The 23,111-nt window shown below is 45.5% G+C and overlaps 1 protein-coding gene across 1 annotated transcript in view; it reads right to left on the minus strand.

Moving 5' to 3' along the window:
* The window catches only part of LOC137325047 (complement factor H-like), a 94,796-nt gene that overhangs the window by 66,538 nt on the left and 5,147 nt on the right, over positions 1 to 23,111 (minus strand). The window contains exons 2-5 of the mRNA XM_067989747.1: positions 16,136 to 16,312; positions 7,316 to 7,421; positions 2,877 to 2,953; positions 1,183 to 1,380 (exon numbers count right to left, since the gene is read on the minus strand). Coding sequence (XP_067845848.1) covers positions 1,183 to 1,380; positions 2,877 to 2,953; positions 7,316 to 7,421; positions 16,136 to 16,312 — 558 coding nt within the window. The remainder of the gene's footprint in view (positions 1 to 1,182; positions 1,381 to 2,876; positions 2,954 to 7,315; positions 7,422 to 16,135; positions 16,313 to 23,111) is intronic.

Genomic DNA, 23,111 nt, shown 5'->3' on the forward strand with positions numbered 1-23,111 from the left:
GGTTGCGAGGAGATTTGACAGAGGTGTTCAAAATCATGAAGGGTCTGGGCAGAGTAGATAGAGAGAAACTGTTCCCATTGGCCGAAAGGTCAAGGACCAGAGGGCATAGATTTAAGGTGATTGGCAAAAGAACCAAAGGTGACATGAGGAAAAACTTTTTTTACACAGCGAGTGGTTAGGATCTGGAATGCACTGCCGGAGGGGGTGGTGGAAGCAGATTCAATCATAGCCTTCAAAAGGGAACTGGATAAGTACTCGAAAGGAAAAAAATTGCAGGGCTACCTGAAAAGGGCAGGGGAGTGGGACTAGCTAGATTGCTCATGCATAGAATCGGCATGGACTCGATGGGCCGAATGGCCTCCTTCCATGCTGTAACCTTTCTATGATTCTACTTCTCAGAGATAAGCTACTTCAGTTATGTCACGCAAAGGCCCGTTGCAAAATGACACAGTTAGAAAATTCTGTGCAATGCTAAATCCACTCCTAGTAGGTCTAAATTCTAAATCTGGCAAACATTCATACTAACTGTTGATTAGGTTGTTTCTATTTCTGAATAATTGATTAAATTAGCAACATTTGATGCTGCATGAGGGGAAAAAAATAGGTTAAATATAGTGCAGACTTCAGCTCCTCAATTGCTCTGTGAATAAAGGCACTACATAGTGTGGTGCTGAGCCACACAGATCACAATGGTTCCAGATTTGATGCCTGGTCTATACTGAGTTAGCTGTTCTCAGACAGGGAGGCAATGGGACACTAAAGTTGCTTGCAACATCCCCAGGCTAGAAAGAAGGGAAAAAACAAACGGGGATCTTGTCCTTTTCGCTAGGTGAGTAAAGAATCAAACTCAGCTGTGATTAAATAGCCAACTAATGCTCACTATCTGTGGTTCATGTATGAAGTTAAATTTGGGGAACCATGCTCAAAGGGATAATGGGTCAGAGAGCCAATGCTATGCTGTTATACCCATATCTTTGATCTACGCTCCCTTCTAGCATGCTCTTAGCTGGGAGCACATGATTATTGAATTTTCCCTATGAAGAATGACATTTATATGAGATTCTGAAGGTCGACAAGACTTTGAAGATTTCTCCCCCAAGTGCCTGAAATGTACTCAAAAGAATTTCAAATGAAAAACATTTAGTAAAACTTTCTGTGCAGGTTATGGATATTAAACCTTACCTATACATTTAGGAACTGCATCACTCCATGTTCTGTTTGCTAAGCAGTGAATTTCTTTTGCACCTTGAATTTCCAGTTTTGGGGAATTGCATTCAAATTGCAAGGCAGAGCCATAAGGAAAATCTTGGTCGAGGTCAAACATCCCTGACACAATGATCTTTCCATTTTCTGGTTCCTTCACTGGGGAACAGGTCTTTACTGTAAAACAAATTGAATGTTGCACTTATTGTAACATTGAATCTGCAATGTTGCGTTCCAACGTGTGTGCTGTTTGCCATTTCATCTGGAATGTTAGCATGCTAACTCATTACTTTCCAACTGATCTTATCTGATTGAATAGTTATCCAATAGAAGAGACACAATGGGGATGGTTTTCAACTTCGCCGTCTGGACGGTAACCTGGGGGAGTGGATCACCCGCCCGTTGTAGAATTTGGAATGAAAATCAGACGGCTTTTACAACAGGCGAGTGATCCGCTCTGCCACATTACTCGGGTGAAAATTACTCCTGATTGACGCTATCCGGCACATGAGTAAGAAATCACATTTTGTTCATTTGATTTGCTGAAAGATGCTTTATTTATTTGATACTTTCATCTGGCAACATATCTTGATCTGGTATATCTTGCACGGTTACAAATTGCCACGGCATCACCAATTAACTCTGTTGGTGTAGAATGCAGTTTTCGAACCGTTGAAACCTTCCTGAAACCTGTACTTTCTATAAACAGAATGGAGTGGAATTTCCACGACCTCTCCGAATCTCCCACCGTAACTTCGGCGGAAACCGTCCAGAAATGCCATTCATATTGTTACTCCAGTGTTACAGTCCAGCTCCCGGCTGAGTTACGGTGGGAGATCGCAAAACCCCCATGGAAATTCCAGGCGAATGTATCTTTTAACAAAAAAAAAGCCAGCAGCGTGTTCGTGTAGATGGTGCCTCTGCATCACTATATTTATACACTCGTGAAACGGGGGAATTATTGGTATGAATCTCGGATATGACGGAGCCTTAAAGTACAGCATGAGGACTAAGCAAATAGTAAAGGATTAAGAATTTTATATTTGTTAAACCATTTTTCCAGGTTAAGATAGTGGTCTCTTGACTGCCCACTGCGCTTTAGACCTGCTTGGCTGACAATTCAATTTGTTTTTTTCTCGAAAAACTATTACAGAGAGGTACCTCTCTGTGCACTTTGAAGGGTGGTGGATAACAGGGGGAGGGGGGCAGAGAGCTTGCGAGACCAGTTTGAAATGAGTGAAAGCATGATCAAAGAAGAGGGGCTTTCGAATTCTTCGGATGGCAGAGAGGGAGTTGGTGAAGTGGACGTGCTGACAGCATGGAGGCAAGTGGTGGAAAGAACAGTTGATGATGGAGATACAAAGGAAGCGAGGAACGAGGAGTGGAGGGTATTGACGGGGATATGCAGTTGAAGGAAATTGCAACGGGTAGGGAGGGGAAATGTGGAGAGATTTGAAGGCGAGCACAATATTTTTGATGTCGATTCTCTGGAAAATGGCGAGCCTGTGGAGCCCAGCAAAGGTTCATGGATTTTGGTACAGCTGAGAACATAAGCTGCTGCGTTCTGGATATGTTGTACTTTGAGGATCAGCAAAACGAGTTTCTGTTGTCCATGATTATTATCTTACAATTATCCGTGGTGATAAAGCTTGCTTTTTATTTTCTTTCTTTACCTTCACAGAATGGAACAAGACCACTCCACCCAGTTGCTTTACATTCACGGTAATTTTTCGTACCGACAAGCTGATATCTTTAAAAGAAAGCAATATAAAGAATGAAAATCATTTTCTTTAGTTCTTTCTTATCTAAGCCTGAAGCAACTCGAAAGCTTTCAATCGCTTTTTCTATCAAGGCCATTCTGCTGGCTTACTTACACCAAACTTTTCAGGTAGGTTCATGCAGAAAGAAGTGATATATACGCTTTCAAAATCTTTCTCCTGTCTGACCACTGGCAAACTTGTTCGATCGGTTTTCCAGTCTCTTTCAACAAAGAGCAATGATTGCTTGTATCATGTTTTTTTTTAGAATGGATTCAAACTTAGGACACAATAAGAACTGGGCTTGTACGTTTTTAAAGATCCTTCTGGTGACTCAACACTCCCTCTGCTGGCCCATCATCATATTACTTGTACAGATGGAGAAATAATTTTTTTGGGGGGGGGCGGTGGATTTTAACCAACACCTGCTCGGCGAGATCCGGGTGGGCACACAGTTAAAATAACCTGGGAGTACTTACTGACCTACTCCTCAATTCCCTCCTGCTGGCATATTAACTCTGCACTTTTTTAGGCGGCTGAGGCACCTGCCAGAAGCAGGTAGGCACCTCATGAATGTAGACAAATCGGGGTCTTATGATGACAATGCAATATTAACATGATATACTGAGTAAAAGTTAGCAGAATTGGTTTCAGAGGGCCACTGGAATCAGTATTTAAAGGGACACAGCTGCAGGTACTCAGATCATTGGGATCTGTGTACTATTGTGCTTTTTGGATTTCCAATGGATAGTTGAACTTAAAGATTGCTTGTTTTTGCCTTACCCTGAATAAGCACTCACAGCTTATGATCAGTGCCACACTTGCTGCTTTGATTTGGATGGAGGAAGAGGAGGAGCAGAATGAACAACAGTAGCAGCAGCAGGCTGAACAACCAGGAAGTGCAGCAGTTTGGCCTGTTAGAAGACAGTAGGGGTGGGGGCTGCTCCTAAGAAAGCCTTATCTAGCCCACAGGGTCTATAGGCCAAGAGTGAGTTTCCTGGATCTGTCTGAGGAGCAGTGCATTAGGAGGCTGTGCTTCTCCAGGCAGTCTGTCACTGATTACTGCAGCCTCTTGCAAGAAGATCTGCTGCCTGCTGGACCAAGTGACCATGTTTTACCAGTGGCTGTGAAAGTCACCACTGCCCTTAACTTCTTTGCCTCAGGCTCGTTCCAGAGTGTAAATGGGGCCATTTCCCATATTTCCTAGTCTGGATTGCACAAGTGCATTGAGCAGGTCACCAATGCCCTATTTGCCAGGGCCAGTAATACGTTACCTTCCCTATGGATGCCAACAGTCAAAATGATAGAGCTTTGAGATTTGCAGCAGAGGTTGGTTTCCCTTACGTGCAGGAGATTATAGAGTACACACATAGCATTCAAGGCATCAGAAGACCAGCCAGGATGTTAATAGATTTCATTCCATTAACTTGCTTCTGGTCTGTGATCATAACGGGATCATGCAAATTTGTGCCAGATTTGCGGGCAGCTGTCACGACACCTTTATCCTCTGATGGTCAACCATCCCCCCCACTATTCCACCCTTCCAGGAACATTAGAGGATGGCTGCTGGGGACAAGGGCTACTTTAATTGTATGATTTATATCAATTAGTGTTAATTGTATTCAGGTGGTGGGTTTCAATTGGGGATTCTCTTGTATCCTTTTTATAGGTGAGCTTAGCTAGGGGGTGTGGGGAGTGAGGAGTGAGTGAGGGTGTGTCTGTGTATAAAGGCTTGGAAACAACTAAAGACCAGGCTCTCGTATTCTCTAATCCTCTTCCCCCATTTCTCTAATATGCTTCAGCACATGGCTATCCAATTTTAACAGCTACCCCAGTCACACCTGGCTGATGACTACTTCAGCATCCTCCACCAAGTCTAAACAGCTGAAGTATAACCAGAGCCATGGGATAATCATTAAACATCCCTATAGAGTTTTTAAACCAAAGGGTAAGGTGGCTGGATAGGTCTTGGTGCTCCCTACAATATACCCCAGAGAGATTCTCCTGCATCATCGTAGTGTGCTGCATCTTGCACAACCTGGCAATCCAGAGAGGACTGGATTTGGAAGAAGCAGAGCAACAGTGACAGTCATCGTCTGATTAGGAAGACTTGGGCGAAGGTGAGGAAGCATCAGAAGAAGGAGGGTCACCACAACACCTTGCAGCCAGGGATGAGTTACGAGTACAACGCTGTGAGTGACCTGCTCATTCACCTCTCCTGAAAAGTTACACAAAGCCTCTCCACGTGTTAGCAGTCCTTGTTATATCCTTAATCTAGCGTTAATTAACATTTAAACGATTCAGCCAACAACCATATCAATGACATACTGACAATACTGACTCATAAGCTGCTACAAAACCACATTGCAGACCAAATTGTCAAATGTGAAAAGGTGATTAATTTAATGCCTTGAATTCATTTCTCACCCAAGTGTCAACCCATACTGCTTTTCTTAAAAGAAGGTTTACTAACTCAGCTACTCATACAAGGTGCTCCCCCAGTGGCTTCATCAAAGCTGGTGGAAGGCTGCTATTGCTCATGTTGGGACCCTTGAGATGCTGGTAGCCAATGACTTATGGATGTTCATGCCTGTGAGGGCGCAGTTACAGACTGATGCACTTGGCTGCTCCCAATGCAGTCTGGCCCAGCTCACTTGCTGGCACCATGGAGTGTATTGGTTGAAAGGGTAGCAAAGGAGCAGATGTGCCGACATCCAGAGAGAGGGCATCAGTTGCCATTCCCATTGTGCCACTGCCACTCCCATGGGGCTGTGGCTCATCACTGCCACTGACCTGCAGGAGTGAAGACTACAGGAGATGAGTGAGGCATTGAAAGCCTTCTATCCATGTGGTCCACCAGTCTCTCCAAGGCAGAGCACACGTTGGAGCCTACAGTCTGCCTAGATTCCTGGTGTGAAGGCTCGGCTACAGTGCCCCTAGCGTTGGCCACATGCGCCAAGGTAGACTGCAGAGTTACTAATGCCATGCTACATTATTGCCACAGATGTGCCCCTAGTGGTGCGGGTGCATGCCAGTGCCCTTCAAGTTAAGGGACCTACCACTATCCCCACAAACTTCGACAGGGTCAATGGCAGAAATCCAATGTGGCTTTTTATTGGCACTGATGCACCCCTTCATGGATATTTGGAGTCCTAGTATTTGGCTGTAATAGGGAGGTGAAAAGGGATTTAACTACATGTTGGGGGGGTGGAGTGTTAGTTTAGGGCTTTACTAGCATTTGAAGAATTGCTTGGCCTTTGAAACCACTGTGGTTAGTATTGAGCTTTCATAGTACTGGAAGATGCTCCTGTGCTTTGGCAGAACTGGGGAGGGGTTCCTGGAGTTTGGCAGCACTGCAATGGGGCTCTCTCTGCTTAACATACTTTCTGAAGTGTATAGAACATAAATAAAAGCTACATCAGGTGTATAATCAATATGATCTGTTCTCTCGCTCACACTTGCACACACATCCCTCTATTAAAAAAAAAATGCACAATATAAATTTTACCTCAGTATAGTTTTTGAAATCTGTCCTCCAGCTGTTCTTCAAATGATTTTGAAAAACATCCAAGCAAAAATTGCTGGAAGCTGAACAGAAACTTTCTGGCAATTGGACTGGAATAAATGGAACCAAAATTGTGCACATGCACATGCTGAACTGCAGGATGTACCTTCAGCTTAAAGTCACAGCTTTCGGCAAAGTATCAAGCCCAGACTTTTAGATGGGGGTGAAACCTTCAAGTAAAAACTTTACTGAAGGTATTAAAAGAGACAAAAGATAATTTATTGGATAAGTTACTGTGAAATATGTAATCATTAATTTTTTAAAATAAATTGTTTAAACCATTATTTTAGAATTAAAAATTATAGTTACTGGAAAAAAGGCAATGATTTTTTTTCAAAAAGCATTATGAGCAATTTGATTGATTATTCAACAGAGTGTGATGGCAAAAATATTTACATATGGATTCCCATTATAAACATTGAAATAGGGAGTTTTCATTATAATTTTTTACACATGCAGTCCTATTATAAATGTTAAAATAGGCCACATCCATAATAAATGTTGACGTAAAAAGTATTACTCAAAATTGTGAGGCAGGAAGTAGGGTTTGTGGACTGGAAGTGCGTACTATATGCATGACATTTAATAATATAATTATGTATAATATATGGATGTATGTAACAGCAGCAGAAAAAACTTTCTGTATAGAAGATCAAGCTGATTTATTGAACAATTAATATTTTCATTGATTGAATCTAAAATTATTGATTAGAGAAAGAAATACTTCATGACATTAATAATTTCTCTCCTGACAAGAAAAAGAAACAGATTATTGTACTGCAATTCTTACCCTTCATCACAAGTGTATTCAATGCGTGCACCAAACACCAAGTCATCACCTTTTACCAGCTGAAATGTTCCATGCATAGTGTCTCCAGGACTTCCACAAGGCTTTGCTAATATTAACATTGGTTAAAATAGTATTAAAAATTAATTTATGGTTTTACCAATAAAAAATAATCAGCACTATACTCTATGCTTATTGTCTAATATCAATGCTGATTGGTTACAAAAAAAATTCATATTTCATCATTCCAGTGACTTCTGTGTTCTAATTTTTATTGTTTATATAATGATCAAACATACTGACTTCTCCATGTGTAAATTATAGTATATCAGCATTATTTATTAATAGCTATTACATATTTGTGTGTTTTAAAATAATAACATACATTTGAATAGAGTTGTAGACTATTCACTTGATTCACTCCACGTGATATCAAGAAACGGTTGAGTGCACTGGATACAGCAAAGGCTATGGGACCCAACAGCATTCCAGCTGAAGTGTTGAAGACTTGTGCTCCAGAACAAGCTGTGCCTCAAGCCAAGCTGTTCCAGTACAGCTACAACACTGGCATCTACCCGGCAATGTGGAAAATTGCCCAGGTATGTCCTGTCCACAAAAAGCAGGACAAATCCAATCCGGCCAATTACCGCCCCATCAGCTTACTCTCAATCATAAGCAAAGTGATGGAAGGTGTCATCGACAGTGCTATCAAGCGACACTTACTCACCAATAACCTGCTCACCGATGCTCAGTTTGGGTTCCGCCAGGACCACTCGGCTCCTGGTCTCATTACAGCCTTGGTCCAAACATGGACAAAAGAGCTGAATTCCAGAGGTGAGGTGAGAGTGACTGCTCTTGACATCAAGGCAGCATTTGACCGAGTGTGGCACCAAGGAGCCCTAGTAAAATTGAAGTCAATGGGAATGAGGGGGAAAACTCTCCAGTGGCTGGAGTCATACCTAGCACAAAGGAAGATGGTGGTGGTTGTTGGAGGCCAATCATCTCAGCCCCAGGACATTGCTGCAGGAGTTCCTCAGGGCAGTGTCCTGGGCCCAACCATCTTCAGCTGCTTCATCAATGACCTTCCCTCCATCATAAGGTCAGAAATGGGGATGTTCGCTGATGATTGCACAGGTTCAGTTCCATTCGCAACCCCTCAGATAATGAAGCAGTCCATGCCCGCATGCAGCAAGACCTGGACAACATCCAGGTTTGGGCTGACAAGTGGCAAGTAACACTCGTGCCAGGCAATGACCATCTCCAACAAGAGAGAGTCTAACCACCTCCACTTGACATTCAACGGCATTACCATCGCCGAATCCCCCACCATCAACATCCTGGGGGTCACCATTGATCAGAACTGGACCAGCCACATAAATACTGTGGCTACAAGAGCAGGTCAGAGGCTGGGTATTCTGCGGCGGGTGATTCACCTCCTGACTGCCCAAAGCCTTTCCACCATCTACAAGGCACAAGTCAGGATTGTAATGGAATACTCTCCACTTGACTTGGCGAGTGCAGCTCCAACAACACTCAAGAAGCTCGACACCATCCAGGACAAAGCAGCCCGCTTGATTGGCACCCCATCCACCACCCTAAACATTCATTCCCTTCACCACCGACGCACTGTGGCTGCAGTGTGTACCATCCACAGGATGCACTGCAGCAACTCGCCAATGCTTCTTCGACAGCACCTCCCAAACCCGCGACCTCTACCACCTAGAAGGACAAGGGCAGCAGGCACGTGGGAACAACACCACCTGCATGTTCCCCTCCAAGTCACACACCATCCCGACTTGGAAATATATCGTCGTTCCTTCATCGTCGCTGGGGCAAAATACTGGAACTCCCTTTCCAACAGCACAGTGGGAGAACCGTCACCACACAGACTGCAGCGGTTCAAAAAGGCGGCTCACCACCACCTTCTCAAGGGCAATTAGGGATGGGCAATAAATGCTGGCCTTGCCAGCAATGCCCACATCCAATGAACAAATAAAAAAAAGACGTATTGCAAATTTGTATGGGCAACCACCAAACGCTTTTCCTTTAGTGCTGACGACTATTGTTAGAGTACAGATAATGTGCACTGGTTATCTGTAGCTTTCCTTCTTTATTAATTGAGTATCTCAATAGCTAAGCCTGACAAAGTCCTAGGGGGTTATATTGGATAACCCCCTAAAACGGGTGCTGAGATCACGGTGCACGATTAACCTGTGCCAGTTGATTGCGATGCAGGCAACACGTAACAGTCATGCTGCCTGATGATTTCAATGATTGCTGCTATCTGCGCTGTTGATTGGCTGCACGCATCAGCAGGGGGCCCGATATTGGGAATGGCTAGCTCCACTTAAAGGCAGCCTGCCCCTCTTAAAGGGGAGGTGCAGTGTGGCTGCTGGAAGTGCTGGAAGTCCATTAGGAAGTAAATCTGTGGTGGAATATGGTGAAGAATGGCAGTGTCTGCGAGAGAGCAGCACCAAGGTTCTCGGATGGTGCACTAGAGGCCTTGGTGGAAGACGTGGACAGAAGGAGAGGCGTCCTTTATCCACAGAAGGACAAGAGGCCCTATAGACATAGGCTCAAGAGGCAGCGGGAGGAAATAGCGGACAAGGTCAATGCCTGTAGCGTAGTGCCTGGAAGAAGTTCAATGATTTGACACGAGTGGTCAAGGTGAGTGAGTTCAACTGTCAAGTGGCACATCCTACCAACTGCACCACTCGCCTCATCCACTGCTCAATGCTCTACACCCCCCATCACCCACCTACCTACAAACTCTTTCAATCAGTACTCAACTCATCAAATCAGATACTTCCTCTCACCTTCACACATCACCACTGTTGCAAGCCGCACACCCACTACTCACAGGTCACACACAATGGCAGCTATTCAACCATGACAGCCACAGCACCCGAACATCTTGCAGGACACTCAATGACACACTTCCCTCTTTCTTGCAGGAGAAGGTGGCGCACAACAGTAGGCAACAGGAATGACCTGGGGGAGGACAGGCACACCTACACATCCTCAGCCCCATGGAGGAGACAGTGCTGTCGATCATTGGGCGGCCCATCGCTGAGGCCGTGGCCACTGGCGGTGCCGGAGGTATCGATGATGAGGGTCTCTGCATACCGAATCCTCCTCCTCGCTTCCCACTGCTCCCTCATCCCACAATCTTTTCTGACTCACATGCTGCAGATGGTGTGAGCACGCACGTCTTACTTTCTCCTCGCCCGCACCACAACTCAACCCGTGTCCCTTTATCATTTCAGACATGCAAGAATAGGAACCTGTCCAGTCAGAGGAGGCAGAGGAAGACAACAGTGATGATGAAAAGACACACCGTCACTCGATCTTATACTCGTAGTAACCAGCTCAGAGACTGGTACTGCGGGTTGTTTGGAGGTTAGGGTGGAGGGAACTGCACGTGGTGAGACACTGGGCACAAGTGTGCAGGAGCCGGGGTGGGGGGGGAGCGGGGAGCGGGGGGATGGATACCACAGATGCCAGCTGGCCGAGGGTGAGGTCGCACACTAGTTCTGCTGCCGAGGAGTCAGATGATGACTTCGATGGGCCAGGCGACAGAAGAAGGCTGATGGGCATATAAAACCAAATGCGTGGTGCACTGGAAAGCCTGCCAGAAAGCCTGCGCACAACGTCAGATGGGGCATAGGGGAGTCCAGTTCCAACTTGGCACAGGGCTTTGCGCAAAGGTTGGAGTCCATCCTTTCTCACATGGAATGGATGGTCACCTGCATCAGCACATCTGTGGAACCCACCATGATGCATCGTCTGATGACCGATGTCACAGCTTCCATTGCAGCACAAACATCTGCTATCAAAGGTCTGACTGCTGCATTTGGAGCTCAGGCTGCTGCCTCGGGAGCTCATACTGCTGCTATCATGGCTCTGGGATCACTGTTGAAAGGGGCTTCCAGGGCATCACAGCAGTTCAGCAATCTGTACTCCAACAGATCACCAGGATTGCTGAGGCGCTGCCCTGGGACAGTGGCTGTGGCGCCATGGAAGATGAGCCTGTTGTCCTCTCTCAGGATGACAGCATTCTTATTCCCACCCCTGCCACTCCGCCAGTGCCCTTGCTGTTGTCTGTCTGCCAGCCAGCTCAGAGAGCCGCAGCCCAGGCTGAGATGGTACAGTCTGAAGCCGGGCCCTCCCGGCCCAGATCTGCTCGAGGTCGTCCTCCAAGGCCATTTGCACACTCCTCAATTGAAGGTCAGCAGTCTTCCACCACCCATGCTCCAGCCACTGAGAATGCACCTCGTAGGAGCACTAGGAAATGTAAAGGCACACGAACGAAAGGCACTAAGGGAATGCACAAGGGTGAATAGTATCAGTTTGTTTGCATCATTTCATGTGCTAATTTATAAATGTGGATTTGAATTTGCATTTGGTGGTGGTTTTTATTTCTGTGATGAGCTGAGAAGAAGCAATGTGTAATCATAAGGAGGACGATTTGTTGTTCATGTGAAAGAGGAAAGGTAAGGAGTGTGGGACTGTGGGTGAATGGGGAGGTGTCGTTGAGGTTACTGGTATAGTTCATTAATAATCTGATCACACAGAGCCCTGGTAGATAGAGCCTGGCTACTTTGTTGCCTCCCTGCCTCTTCCTCCACTTCCTCCTCTGTCTCTTCCTCCACTTCCTGCTGCACTTCCTCCTTCTCCTCCTCCTCCTCCATTTCCTCCTCCATCTCTTCCACTTTCTCCTTCTCTGCCTCTTCCTTCTCTTCCTCTGCCTGTTGCTCAGGTTCTTGCCTGATAGGCGATGGCAAGGGCTGTCCCCTGATAATGGCAAGTTTGTGCAGCATAGAATGACAAGTCTTGATACCCGCTCAGCTGAGTACTGCAGGGCTCCTCTAGAATGGTCCAGGCAGCGGAAACGTTGTTTGAGGTCACCGATGGTGTGCTCAATGATGTTCCATGTGGCAGCATAGCTCTCATTGTAGGTCTGTTGTGCACATGTGCATGTGTTCCGGACCAGAGTCATGAGCCATTTCATGAGGGGATTACCCTTGTCACCCAGTAACCAGCCTTTGACTTGCCGTGCTGGTTGAAATATAGGTGGCACGGAGGACTGCTGCAGGATGAAGGAATCATAACAGCTGCCAGGATAGCGGGCATTGACCTGCATGATGCGCTGCATGTGGTCGCACACCAGCTGTACATTGAGGGAGTGGAATCCCTTTCTGTTCATGAATATGGCCGAGTTCAGTTGTCGAGCATGCATGGTAATACATGTGCAATCAAAGGTACCCCGCACCATGGGGAAGCCTGCAATGCGAGCCATCCCTCGTGCTTGCTCCTGCTGCTTGTCTCTGGCAAGAGGGAATGAGATGTATCTGAGTGTGTACAGAGCCTCAGTGACCTCCCTTATACTGCAGTGCACTGCAAATTGTGAGGTGTTGTTTATATCTCCAGCAGCAGCCTGTAAGGAGCCAGAACCATAAAAGTTAAGCATCATGGTTACCTTGACAACCACAGGCAATGCTGTCCTTGCCCTGCTCTGAGGTTGCAGTTGTGGCTGCAGCAGTTGACAAATTTCAGTCATGACCTCTTTACTGAATCGCAGACGTCGGGTGCACTGGTCGTCACTGAAGTTGAGGCAAGAGAATTGGTCCCTGAAGACCCTCCTTGCGACCACATTGGTCCCTGAAGACCCTCCTTGGATATGGCCTCCTGCTGAGTGCCCTGCTCCTCCTCCTCCTGCTCCCTCTTCTAGCAGCTTGTCCTGCTCTGCGTGGCTTCTCTTCATTCTCCCAGTCAAGTTCAATTTCCAGAGGAAGTCCTACCAGACCACCGATGTCTGGTAGCAACTTTTTTTCAGCACTATATTTTAAATGCCACTAAATATTCTGCAAAACCAGCCAGACAACTCCCTGTAGAGTATTGAAACTTTAGCCAAGTATAGGAAACTTCCAAAAACACGTACAATTGCACCAGCAGCCAGAATAAATAACCCAGCAACTAACTTGTAACTCCTGATCCCTTTAAATAGCACTGGTGTTATGTCCTTAATGCCGTTTAAGTCCTGTTCAGCTGTGCGAGGTTAAGACCTTGCGTTGGCTGGAGTGTGGAGTTCCAAAATGTCTCCGGCTGTTTCAAATCAGCATTGCACACTGACACGGGCCATCATCTCCCTACTGTATGTGTTGTTGGCGGCTGTTAGGCGCGTGCACGCAAACCCCTTTACCAAGATGGGGTCCTGCGTCATGCTGGAAGTGTGCGCGCGCATCTTGGATGCCATTTTTGGGACCTAGGTGTTAGTGTAGTGTGGAAAACTATAAGCTTTGCCTTACTAAATTGACTTTCTAATACACTTAAACCATAAAGCTGACCATATTAATGTAGAAATACTGAACCATAAAAGAAGCAAAGCATGATGGAATAAGTTGACCATGTTAGCTGACCAGCTGAATACAATAGAACGCTTATGTTCGGTTCCCAGCAAAGACACACAGAAGAGCTATTGTCTGCTTATGAGATAACTGTCTGACTAGCAGAAATGAATGACCATATAGCCTTGAGACTGAGTACAAAACTGATAATAAAAGCCACTTTCCCCTAGACATTGTCTCGTGATGTTGAACAGGCATGGGAACCAAAAAGGTTAGGTTCCCTATTTTTGATTGACTAACCACTTGACCAATGAGAGTGTACATGTACGCCCATATTCTATGATGGACAGACATTACTAATTGAACCGTATAAAAGTTAACCATTTCATCTGCTCAGCGAAGAGGTGGTTCCAACCATTGCTTGGACACAGCTTCCAACTTGTACAAGTTTCTTAATAAATTCTTACTTGTCTGAATTAAGTGTTTGGAGTTAATGCATTGTGTATAATAGGTAATTAAGTTTTCGACAGTCGCGCCTACAAAATGGGCGCTACACAGCCCAATTTTGCCCCCGTAATGTCTTAGGAGGGCAAATTAACCACAGTTCCTACTCCCAAAATCTATCCGCTGACTCCTCTTGGAGGTGCACATGTGTGGATTTTGGCCAAGGACAGGATTCCCAATTACTGTCCAGGTTTTCACATGAGGAATAACCATTCCAGCAAGGTACCAAAGGATGCATGGCACCCATGAAACTTTATCCAGCTAGGAGCCTGCAGTGAAGATGAAGAGGAAGAAATTGATAGAAGAAGAGAAAAAAAATGACCATTTGTCTCGCTTCCCGTTACATGTTGTCAATAGTTACCTGTCTTTCAGATTGCGAGTTAAATGATCTTTATAGAGTGATGTTATCAGAAAATAGAACAATACATTTGATTACATCCAAGAGGTCATTGAAGAAACAGAATGAGGCCAAATGCGATACTTTGAGGGATCAGTGTTGAAAGAAGACAAATTTACCACGCCCTTCTACTTATCAACAACAGCAACTTGCATGTATACAGCACCTTTAATGTAGTAAAGGTGCTTCACAGGAGGGTTATCAGACAAAATTTGACACCAAGCCACATAAGGAGATATTAGGACAAGTGACCAAAAGCTTGGTCAAAGAGGTAGGTTTTAAGAAGCAACTTAAAGTTGGAAAGAGAGGTGCAGAGGCAGAGAGTTTTAGAGAGGGAATTCCAGAGTTTAGGGCCTTGGCAACTGAAGATACTGCTTCCAATGGTGGAGCGATTAAAATCAGGGATGGTGTCCTATTAAGACACCACAGCCCTAAAAATCCTTGATATAAAAACACTAGTTGATCAGTGACACTGGCTTGCTGCTGAGATGGAAGTGAGAAGAAACCTCAAAGAAATGTGAACTATTCAAATATGGGGCCTAGGTTGTGTGAGTCATGGAGGCTCCTCGGACCCAACTGAGGAGGTTAATGTGGAGGTATTACAACTAGTGCTGTACATCAGCTGTGAAAGCATCTCCAACCCTCATAATTGAGATGGGCTTCTACACCACATTAAAAGATCAAACTATTCTCCCCAAATGCAGTCCCTGTACGATGCTTTGAAGTTAGGATGTGCCAGACCACCACACTGATTGGTACCCATGGCTCGTTCCTCACTTGAGGATTTGGAAGTGCCTGACCATTAGCACCATCTAGCGCAGACACTTTGGCATCATTTGGTGTTAAGACAAAAGAAATGGAAATCAATATCTGTTTTGAGCATTTAGTTGATAAAGATCACACCTTTGGATGCTACCCCATCTAATGTGATCTTGTCTAACTATTTGCTTTATGTCTTGGATGCATGCATGGAAAAATGAGACCTCTGCGAAGTGATGACTGATACTGACTCAGAGCAGGGCCCAGAACAGCAGTGTGCAGGCTTGGAGATTCACCTAGATCGCCCAGCATTCAGCTGGTGTTAGACCAATAGGCAGTTTGTTCCATTATGAGAAAAATTTCCATTGCTCCAGTACTAAACCTGAAAGCACAGCAGCAACCATTCACACAGTATCAGTGCTGCTGCGTAAGATGAAAAAGTCTATTTTTGGGATGAATTAAATGTTTACCTTATACCAGAGTACCTGTTGTGATTAAAGGACTCGGGATACATTTCTATTTAAAATAATTGAGATAGTGCTTGCGGTTTATTGCATCTTCCGACATGCTTTTGGTTTTTAGCCTTTTATGCAAAGTTCCTATTAATTTGCCTGGCTGAGTGCATCAGTGGATATTTACAATTACACAAAAGTGCCAATCCCAAATTTAATTTTTTTTTTAATCCTCTTCAACAAAGCTCATTTAAATTACCAACTGTGGAAAGTACTATTACATCTTGTAATAAAGGATTTTAAAATTGGAATTATGAATTAAAATTAATTTATGTATGAAAGGAACAGCTGTAGCTTCACTTACGTTTGCAATAAAATTTTCTGTGTGTATTTTTCCATTCTCCATCAATACACTTGTACCGTAAACGACCCACATATCCTGGTTCGCAGTTGTAATTTATTTCAGTTCCATTAGGATATGATTCAGCGGCGGATGTTAACACAGGCCATGCATTGTCAATATTGAGAGGTGGTTCACAATCTACAATAAGAAATAACAAGTTCAAAGTTATTATTGGTTGGATAAAATTGGTACTGAATTTACCAATTAATCGTAAAGTATTTCTTCTAAATTAGTGTCTGCACTAATTCATAAAAAGATAAGCAGGTAAGCAGTTATATCCATAGGATGACTTACCCACCAATGTCCTGCCCGGATCCCACTGTTTCTAATTTTTACTGAACCTTCTGGAAAGGTGGCTAAGCCGTCCACCCAAATTCTTAAAATTTTCAGATTGGGGTACGATGACCTCATCGGGCCCCAGCTGCAATTTTAACTCCAGCCTGGGTGGAGAAGCCGCATTGGCATTCCCATCAGGCTGAATCAGGCCAGGAGAGGATTGTGACGTGAAGAGGTCCTGAAAAGTACATTTTTCACTTTTCTTTGTGGGGCCAGGAGGAGCAAGAGTGGTCTTCCAGATATCACAAGGAAAGTTTAAGCCTTTCCTGCCCCGGACTCTTCCCCCTTTCCTCCTGTGAGCCCCTCGTGGATTCCCCTTCCCCACACCTACCTGCATGCCTCCAGAAACCGTCTGGGAGTTAAAAAGATGCAATTACATAATAATATCGTACATAACCTTTGATCTGATTTACGGTACGACATTACCAAAAATATATGTAGCTATTAAAGGCTGATCTTTAGTTCCCTCAATTTCCCCTTCCTCTTACAATCTACAATCTGTTAAAATCAAAGCTTGGCATCATTAACCATTACCTCACAACTTACCTCATCTTCTCTTCCACTGTTTTAAATTTGAGAGTATTAATTGATCTTATTCAGAAAGTACCGAGTGTGAGTCAGTGATTAATACAGGAACTTGTATTTTGGGGCGCATCAGGGAGACACTAATAGAAGTCAGAAGAAGTTTTTTTTATTCGTTGATGGGATGTGGGCTTCGCTGGCAAGGCCAGCATTTATTGCCCATCCCCAATTGCCCTTGAGAAGGTGGTGGTGAGCCGCCTTCTTGAACCGCTGCAGTCTGTTTGGTGAAGGTTCTCCCACAGTGCTGTTAGGAAGGGAGTTCCAGGATTTTGACCCAGCGACGATGAAGGAACGGCGATATAAGTCGGGATGGTGTGTGAATTGGAGGGGAACGTGCAGGTGGCGCTGTTCCCATGAGCCTGTTGTCCTTGTCCTTCTAGGTGGTAGAGGTCATGGGTTTGCAAGGTGCTGTCGAAGAAACCTTGGCGAGTTCTGTAGATGGTACGCACTGCAGCCACAGTGCACCGATAGTGAAGGGAGTGAATGTTTAGGGTGGTGGATGGGGTGCCAATCAAGCGGGCTGCTTTGTCCTGGATGGTGTCGGGCTTCTTGAGTGTTGTTGGAGCTGCACTCATCCAGGCACGTGGAGAGTATTCCATCACACTCTTGACTTGTGCCTTGTAGATGGTGGAAAGGCTTTTGAGAGTCAGGAGGTGAGTCACTCGCCGCAGAATACCCAGCCTCTGACCTGCTCTTGTAGCCACAGTATTTATGTGGCTGGTCCAGTTAAGTTTCCAGTCAATGGTGACCCCCAGGATGTTGATGGTGGGGGATTCGGCGATGGTAATGCCGTTGTATGTCAAGGGGAGGTGGTTAGACTCTCTCTTGTTGGAGATGGTCATTGCCTGGCACTTGTCTGGCGCAAATGTTACTTGCCACTTATGAGCTCAAGCCTGGATGTTGTCCAGGTCTTGCTGCATGCGGGCACGGACTGCTTCATTATCTGAGGGGTTGCAAATGGAACTGAACACTGTGCAATCATCAGCGAACATCCCCATTTCTGACCTTATGATGGAGGGAAGGTGATTGATGAAGCAGCTGAAGATAGTTGGGCCGAGGACACTGCCCTGAGGAACTCCTGCAGCAATGACCTGGGGCTGAGATGATTGGCCTCCAACAACCACTACCATCTTCCTTCGTGCTAGGTATGACTCCAGCCACTGGAGAGTTTTGCCCCTGATTCCCATTGACTTCAATTTTACTAGGGCTCTTTGGTGCCACATTCGGTCAAATGCTGCCTTTGGGGTCGATTTTAGGATGGCTGAGCAGGTGCATTGGTGGTGGGGGGGCTCGTAAAATCGGGGAATCCCAGAGCGGGTCCGGAGCCCGGCTCCAACCCGCCCACTTCCGGGTTCCCCAGTGACGCGTTTGGGTGCGCACGCAGCTTCCGCATGCAGGACTCCCACCGGCAATTAAAGCTGGCGGGATGATAATTTAAATGCTTACTTACCTAGTTGAGGTACTTGATAGACCTCATTGACAGGAGATTTTGGCAGGGGTGCAATTTTCATGGATTCTCAGCGTGTTTCCCGTGCTGTGGGAAACACTCCCTGTTAGACCAGATGCATTTCAGTCAGCAGCCAGTGGGAGATGCAAAGGATTTTTTGACAGTTGGGTGAATACCTCATTTATTGCAGCAGGGCACTCTGTCACTTCAGACAAAGTTTTGCCTGCAACACCTTTGTCTTTCCACTCAAAGTTATTAATTTATACCCTAAACTCTGCTGTGCAAACACATTTACCTACTTTGCGGACCCCCTCAAACTCACACCGTCAGGTTGGGGGGTGCCATAGCTGCATTCATCACTTCAACCAAGGACGAGCAACATCACCAGCCTCGCCAGGCATGCCGTCCACCTCCGCCACGTGGAGCTCCACAACACAGTGCTGCACAACAGGCACCTGCACAAAATAGTCATGCAACTACACATACACCCAGTGTAGGGTGACCCAATGGGTGGCATCAAGTGTGGGTGTTCATGGAGAACCTCATGAAAGGGTCTTATTACACAAGCCATTCAAGAGTGGCTAAGATGTGGCAGTAGTGGTGACAATGTAATATTTAATGTGAGTTGAACCAAAATCAAATATCAAATATAAATAAAAAACCTGACAAACCCTCAAACACCCTTGTGCATCCCCTTTGTGCTCACGAAACCTTTGCCTTACGCTTCCTGCTATTTATACATGATGCATGCCCTGTGGCTGCAGCAGAGGTAGTGGCAGGTTGGGTGAGGCTGACCGTGAAAGAGATGCATCAGAGGGTGAGTATGAGACAGAGCCATGAGATTGTATGGGGATTGGGTTGAGTGGTAGTGGTGGGATGAGTACTGGGGAGGTGAGGAAGTGCAGGTAAGTTGAGGATGAGGTTTGATTGGGTGTGAGGAGTGATGTGATAGAGTAATGTTGGTGGTGCAGAAGGAGTTGTGGGTTGGGGCGGTGATGTGGAAGACGGAGTGTAGGAGAATGAGTAAGTGTGCTCACTTTGGCTGACCTAGTTAGGTCATTGAAATGCTTTCTGCACTGTATCCAGGTGCAGGATATGTTGCTGGTGCTGCTGGCTTCCTCTGCCACCTCGAGCCAGGCCTTCTTGGTGGCAGAGACAGGCCACTTCTTCCTGCCGGGTAGAAAATCTCCCCCCTCCTCCTCACCCCATCCAGTAAGACCTGGAGTGAGGCATCATTAAACCTGAGCGCAGCTTTTCCCCTGGGCTGGTCCATGCTGTAATTTTGGCTGTTTGCTGCAGGAGCAGCATTGGAGGACTGCCCCTTTAAATCGGGCTCCTCCAGCTGACAGCCTGTGATGCGGGTGCGCAGTTCGCCCACTGCGCAGGTTTCCAACGGGAAACTTGGAAGCCACGGTATGTGGCTTAAATTTACTTGCGATCACATGGGGAACCCTCCGATTTTACTGGGCGGGTTACCCACGTGCCCAGTCGACCCCCCGCCGCCAACCCGCCTCCCTGGTAATATTGGGGCCTTGATGTCAAGGGCAGTCACTCTCACCTCACCTCTGGAATTCAGCTCTTTTGTCCATGTTTGGACCAAGGCTGGAGCCAATTGGTCCTGGCAGAACCCAAACTGAGCATCGGTGAGCAGGTTATTGGTGAGTAAGTGCTGCTTGATAGCACTGTCGACGACCCCTTCCATCACTTTGCTGATGATTGAGAGTAGAAAGATGGGGTGGCAATTGGCCGGATTGGATTTGTCCTGCTTTTTGTGGACAGGATATACCTGGGCAATTTTCCACATTGTCGGGTAGATGCCAGTGTTGTAGCTGTACTGGAACAGTTTGGCTAGAGGTGCGGCTAGTTCTGGAGCACAAGTCTTCAGCACTACAGCCAGGAGCTTGTCGGGGCCCATAGCCTTTGTTGTATCCAGTGCACTCAGCCGTTTCTTGATATCATGTGGAGTGAATCGAATTAGCTGAAGACTGGCTTCTGTGATGGTGGGGATATCGGGAGGAGGCCGAGATGGATCATCCACTCGGCACTTCTGGCTGAAGATGGTAGTTATACTGACATTGCCCAGTTTGAGGGTAAAGCCAATTTTGGAGAATGGCGTGCAGTTTTAGTTCACTCTATCTCAAAAAGAGCTTTGATGTATTAGAAAGGATTTAGTGAAGAATGACAAGATGATTGCAGGCCTAAGGGGAGTCATTTATAAGGAAAAGTTCAATAGCTTATTTTCACTGGAAAAAAAGCAGCCAATGGAGAGAGATTAAAAAGAAATAAATGAGTTATTTATGTTGGAAAACAGACATAAGAGAGACTAGAGAAGCTGGGATTGTTCTCCTTAGAGCAGAGAAGGTTAAGGGGAGACTTAATAGAGTTGTTCAAAATTATGAAGCCATGATGTGGAGATGCCGGTGATGGACTGGGGTGGACAAATGTAAAGAATCTTACAACACCAGGTTATAGTCCAACAATTTTATTTTAAAATCACAAGCTTTCGGAGATTATCTCCTACGTCAGGTGAGTGAGTCACTCACCTGACGAAGGAGATAATCTCCGAAAGCTTGTGATTTTAAAATAAAATTGTTGGACTGTAACCTGGTGTTATAAGATTCCTAAAATTATGAAGGGTTTTGCTCGAGTAGATAGGGAGAAATTGTTTCCACTGGCAAAGGACATTGATTTAAGATAATTGGCAAAAAATCCAGAGGGTAAATGAGCAGATTTTTTTTATGCTGCGAGTTGTTATGATCTGGAATGCACTACCTGAAAGGGTAGTGGAAGCAGATTCAAGTGTAACTTTCAAAAGGGAATTTGACTCAAAAAGGAGAAATTTGGAGGGCTATGGGGAAAGAACAGGGGAGTGGGACTAATTGGATAGTTCTTTCAAAGAGCTGACAAAGGCAAGATGGGCCAAATGGTCTCCTTCAGTGCTCTATGATTGAATGATTCTATGGAGTCCCGAAGCCAGGGGGGCATTACTGCAACCGATGGCCTGCAGCAGTGGCCGAGTTTCCTCCTCAGATTTGATGATTCCAAGGGGCACCTTTGCACCATGGGAGTGCCCAGGGCATGGGAATGACCTGAACCCAGAAATATGGGCAGATTCAGGTCAGTTCAGATGAAACGCATTTCATCACTTACACTCAGACAAAAGGGAAAGAAGAAAATTATCCCCTATATTTTGTGCTTCTAGTCACGCAGGAAGAATGGAAGGAATTGTAAGCCAGATTATTTAAAATCTGTGATTTATCGGTTTGCTGATAAAATGCCAATTTTCTAATAATCTGTTTATTTAATAATTGTAGTGTGGTGCGGCATTGATGAAGCCCATTCTGTGGTGAGTAAAAATGGTTTTTAAAAGTTGCAGACTGCAGTAGCGACTCTGTAGTTCTAGGTTCTGAGAGGGGTCGGTGGGGGGTGGGTGCGGAGGAGGGAGAGAGGAGTAGTCGACTTTATGCAGAACATAACTCATCATTTGGAATCGGTCAGATTCATAGTGGAAAATTGAAGTGCCTTCTCCCCTGTGACATCTTCAACATAGAAAGCATACAAAATGCTTCACAGAGGAGAAACAGATACCAAACATTAATGGGAGAGATGACTGAAAGCATGGCTGAAAAGATAGGCTTTGAGGTGGTTATTAAAGGTAGAGAAAGAAAATTCTGGCGAGCAAGGCTGAAACGGTGGAAGACTCTGCTGTCGAGGATGAAGCAGATGGAGTTTGTAATGCATGTGAATCCAAAGTCGGAGGACCAAAGGGCAAGAGTTGGGACATAGAGCTGGAGGAGGTTGCAGAAGTAGGATGGGGTGAGGCCATGGATAGATTTGTAAATGAGAGCAAAGAATTTCAATTTGATGTGATGAGGGGAAAGAGCTAATGGAGATCGACAAAGATGGAGGTTGATGGGCAAGCAGGATTTAGTGTCGGGCAGGATGTGGCTCCGTCTGCTGAAAGCCTGTCATGAAATTACCACAGGGCTCTCAAGTTGATGTTGTGCTATAGTGCATGCACTGACTATTAAGCTGTTCTTTATGCAAGTTGTGAGGTTATTGGTTTTTACGGGGGAAAGCGCACCAAATTGCCGTCTCCATGCATCATATGTACGAGGCACTATTCTCACTCATGTGAAATGAATGTTTTCTGTCAGGTACTTTCTCACAACAACAACTTGCATTTATATAGCACCTTTAACGTGGTAAAACATCCCAAGGCACTTCACAGGAGCGATTATCAAGCAAAATTTGACACCACATTAGGAGTTATTAACACAGGTGACCAAAAGCTTGGTCAAAAGAAATGGGATTTAAGGAGCGTCTTAAGGGAGGAGAGAGAGATAGAGAGGCGGAGAGGTTTAAGAAGGGAATTCCAGAGCTTAGGACCTAGGCAGCTGAAGGCACGGCTGCCAATGGAGGAGCAATTAAAATCGGGATGCGCAAGAGGCAAGAATTGGAGGAGCTCAGCGATCTCGGAGGGTTGTAGGGCTGGAGGAGGTTACAGAGATAGGGAGGGGTGAGGCCATGGAGGGATTTGAAAACAAGGATGAGAATTTTAAAATCGAGGCG

Source organism: Heptranchias perlo, chromosome 9 (assembly GCF_035084215.1).
Source record: "Heptranchias perlo isolate sHepPer1 chromosome 9, sHepPer1.hap1, whole genome shotgun sequence".
NCBI classification, from domain to species: Eukaryota; Metazoa; Chordata; class Chondrichthyes; order Hexanchiformes; family Hexanchidae; genus Heptranchias; species Heptranchias perlo.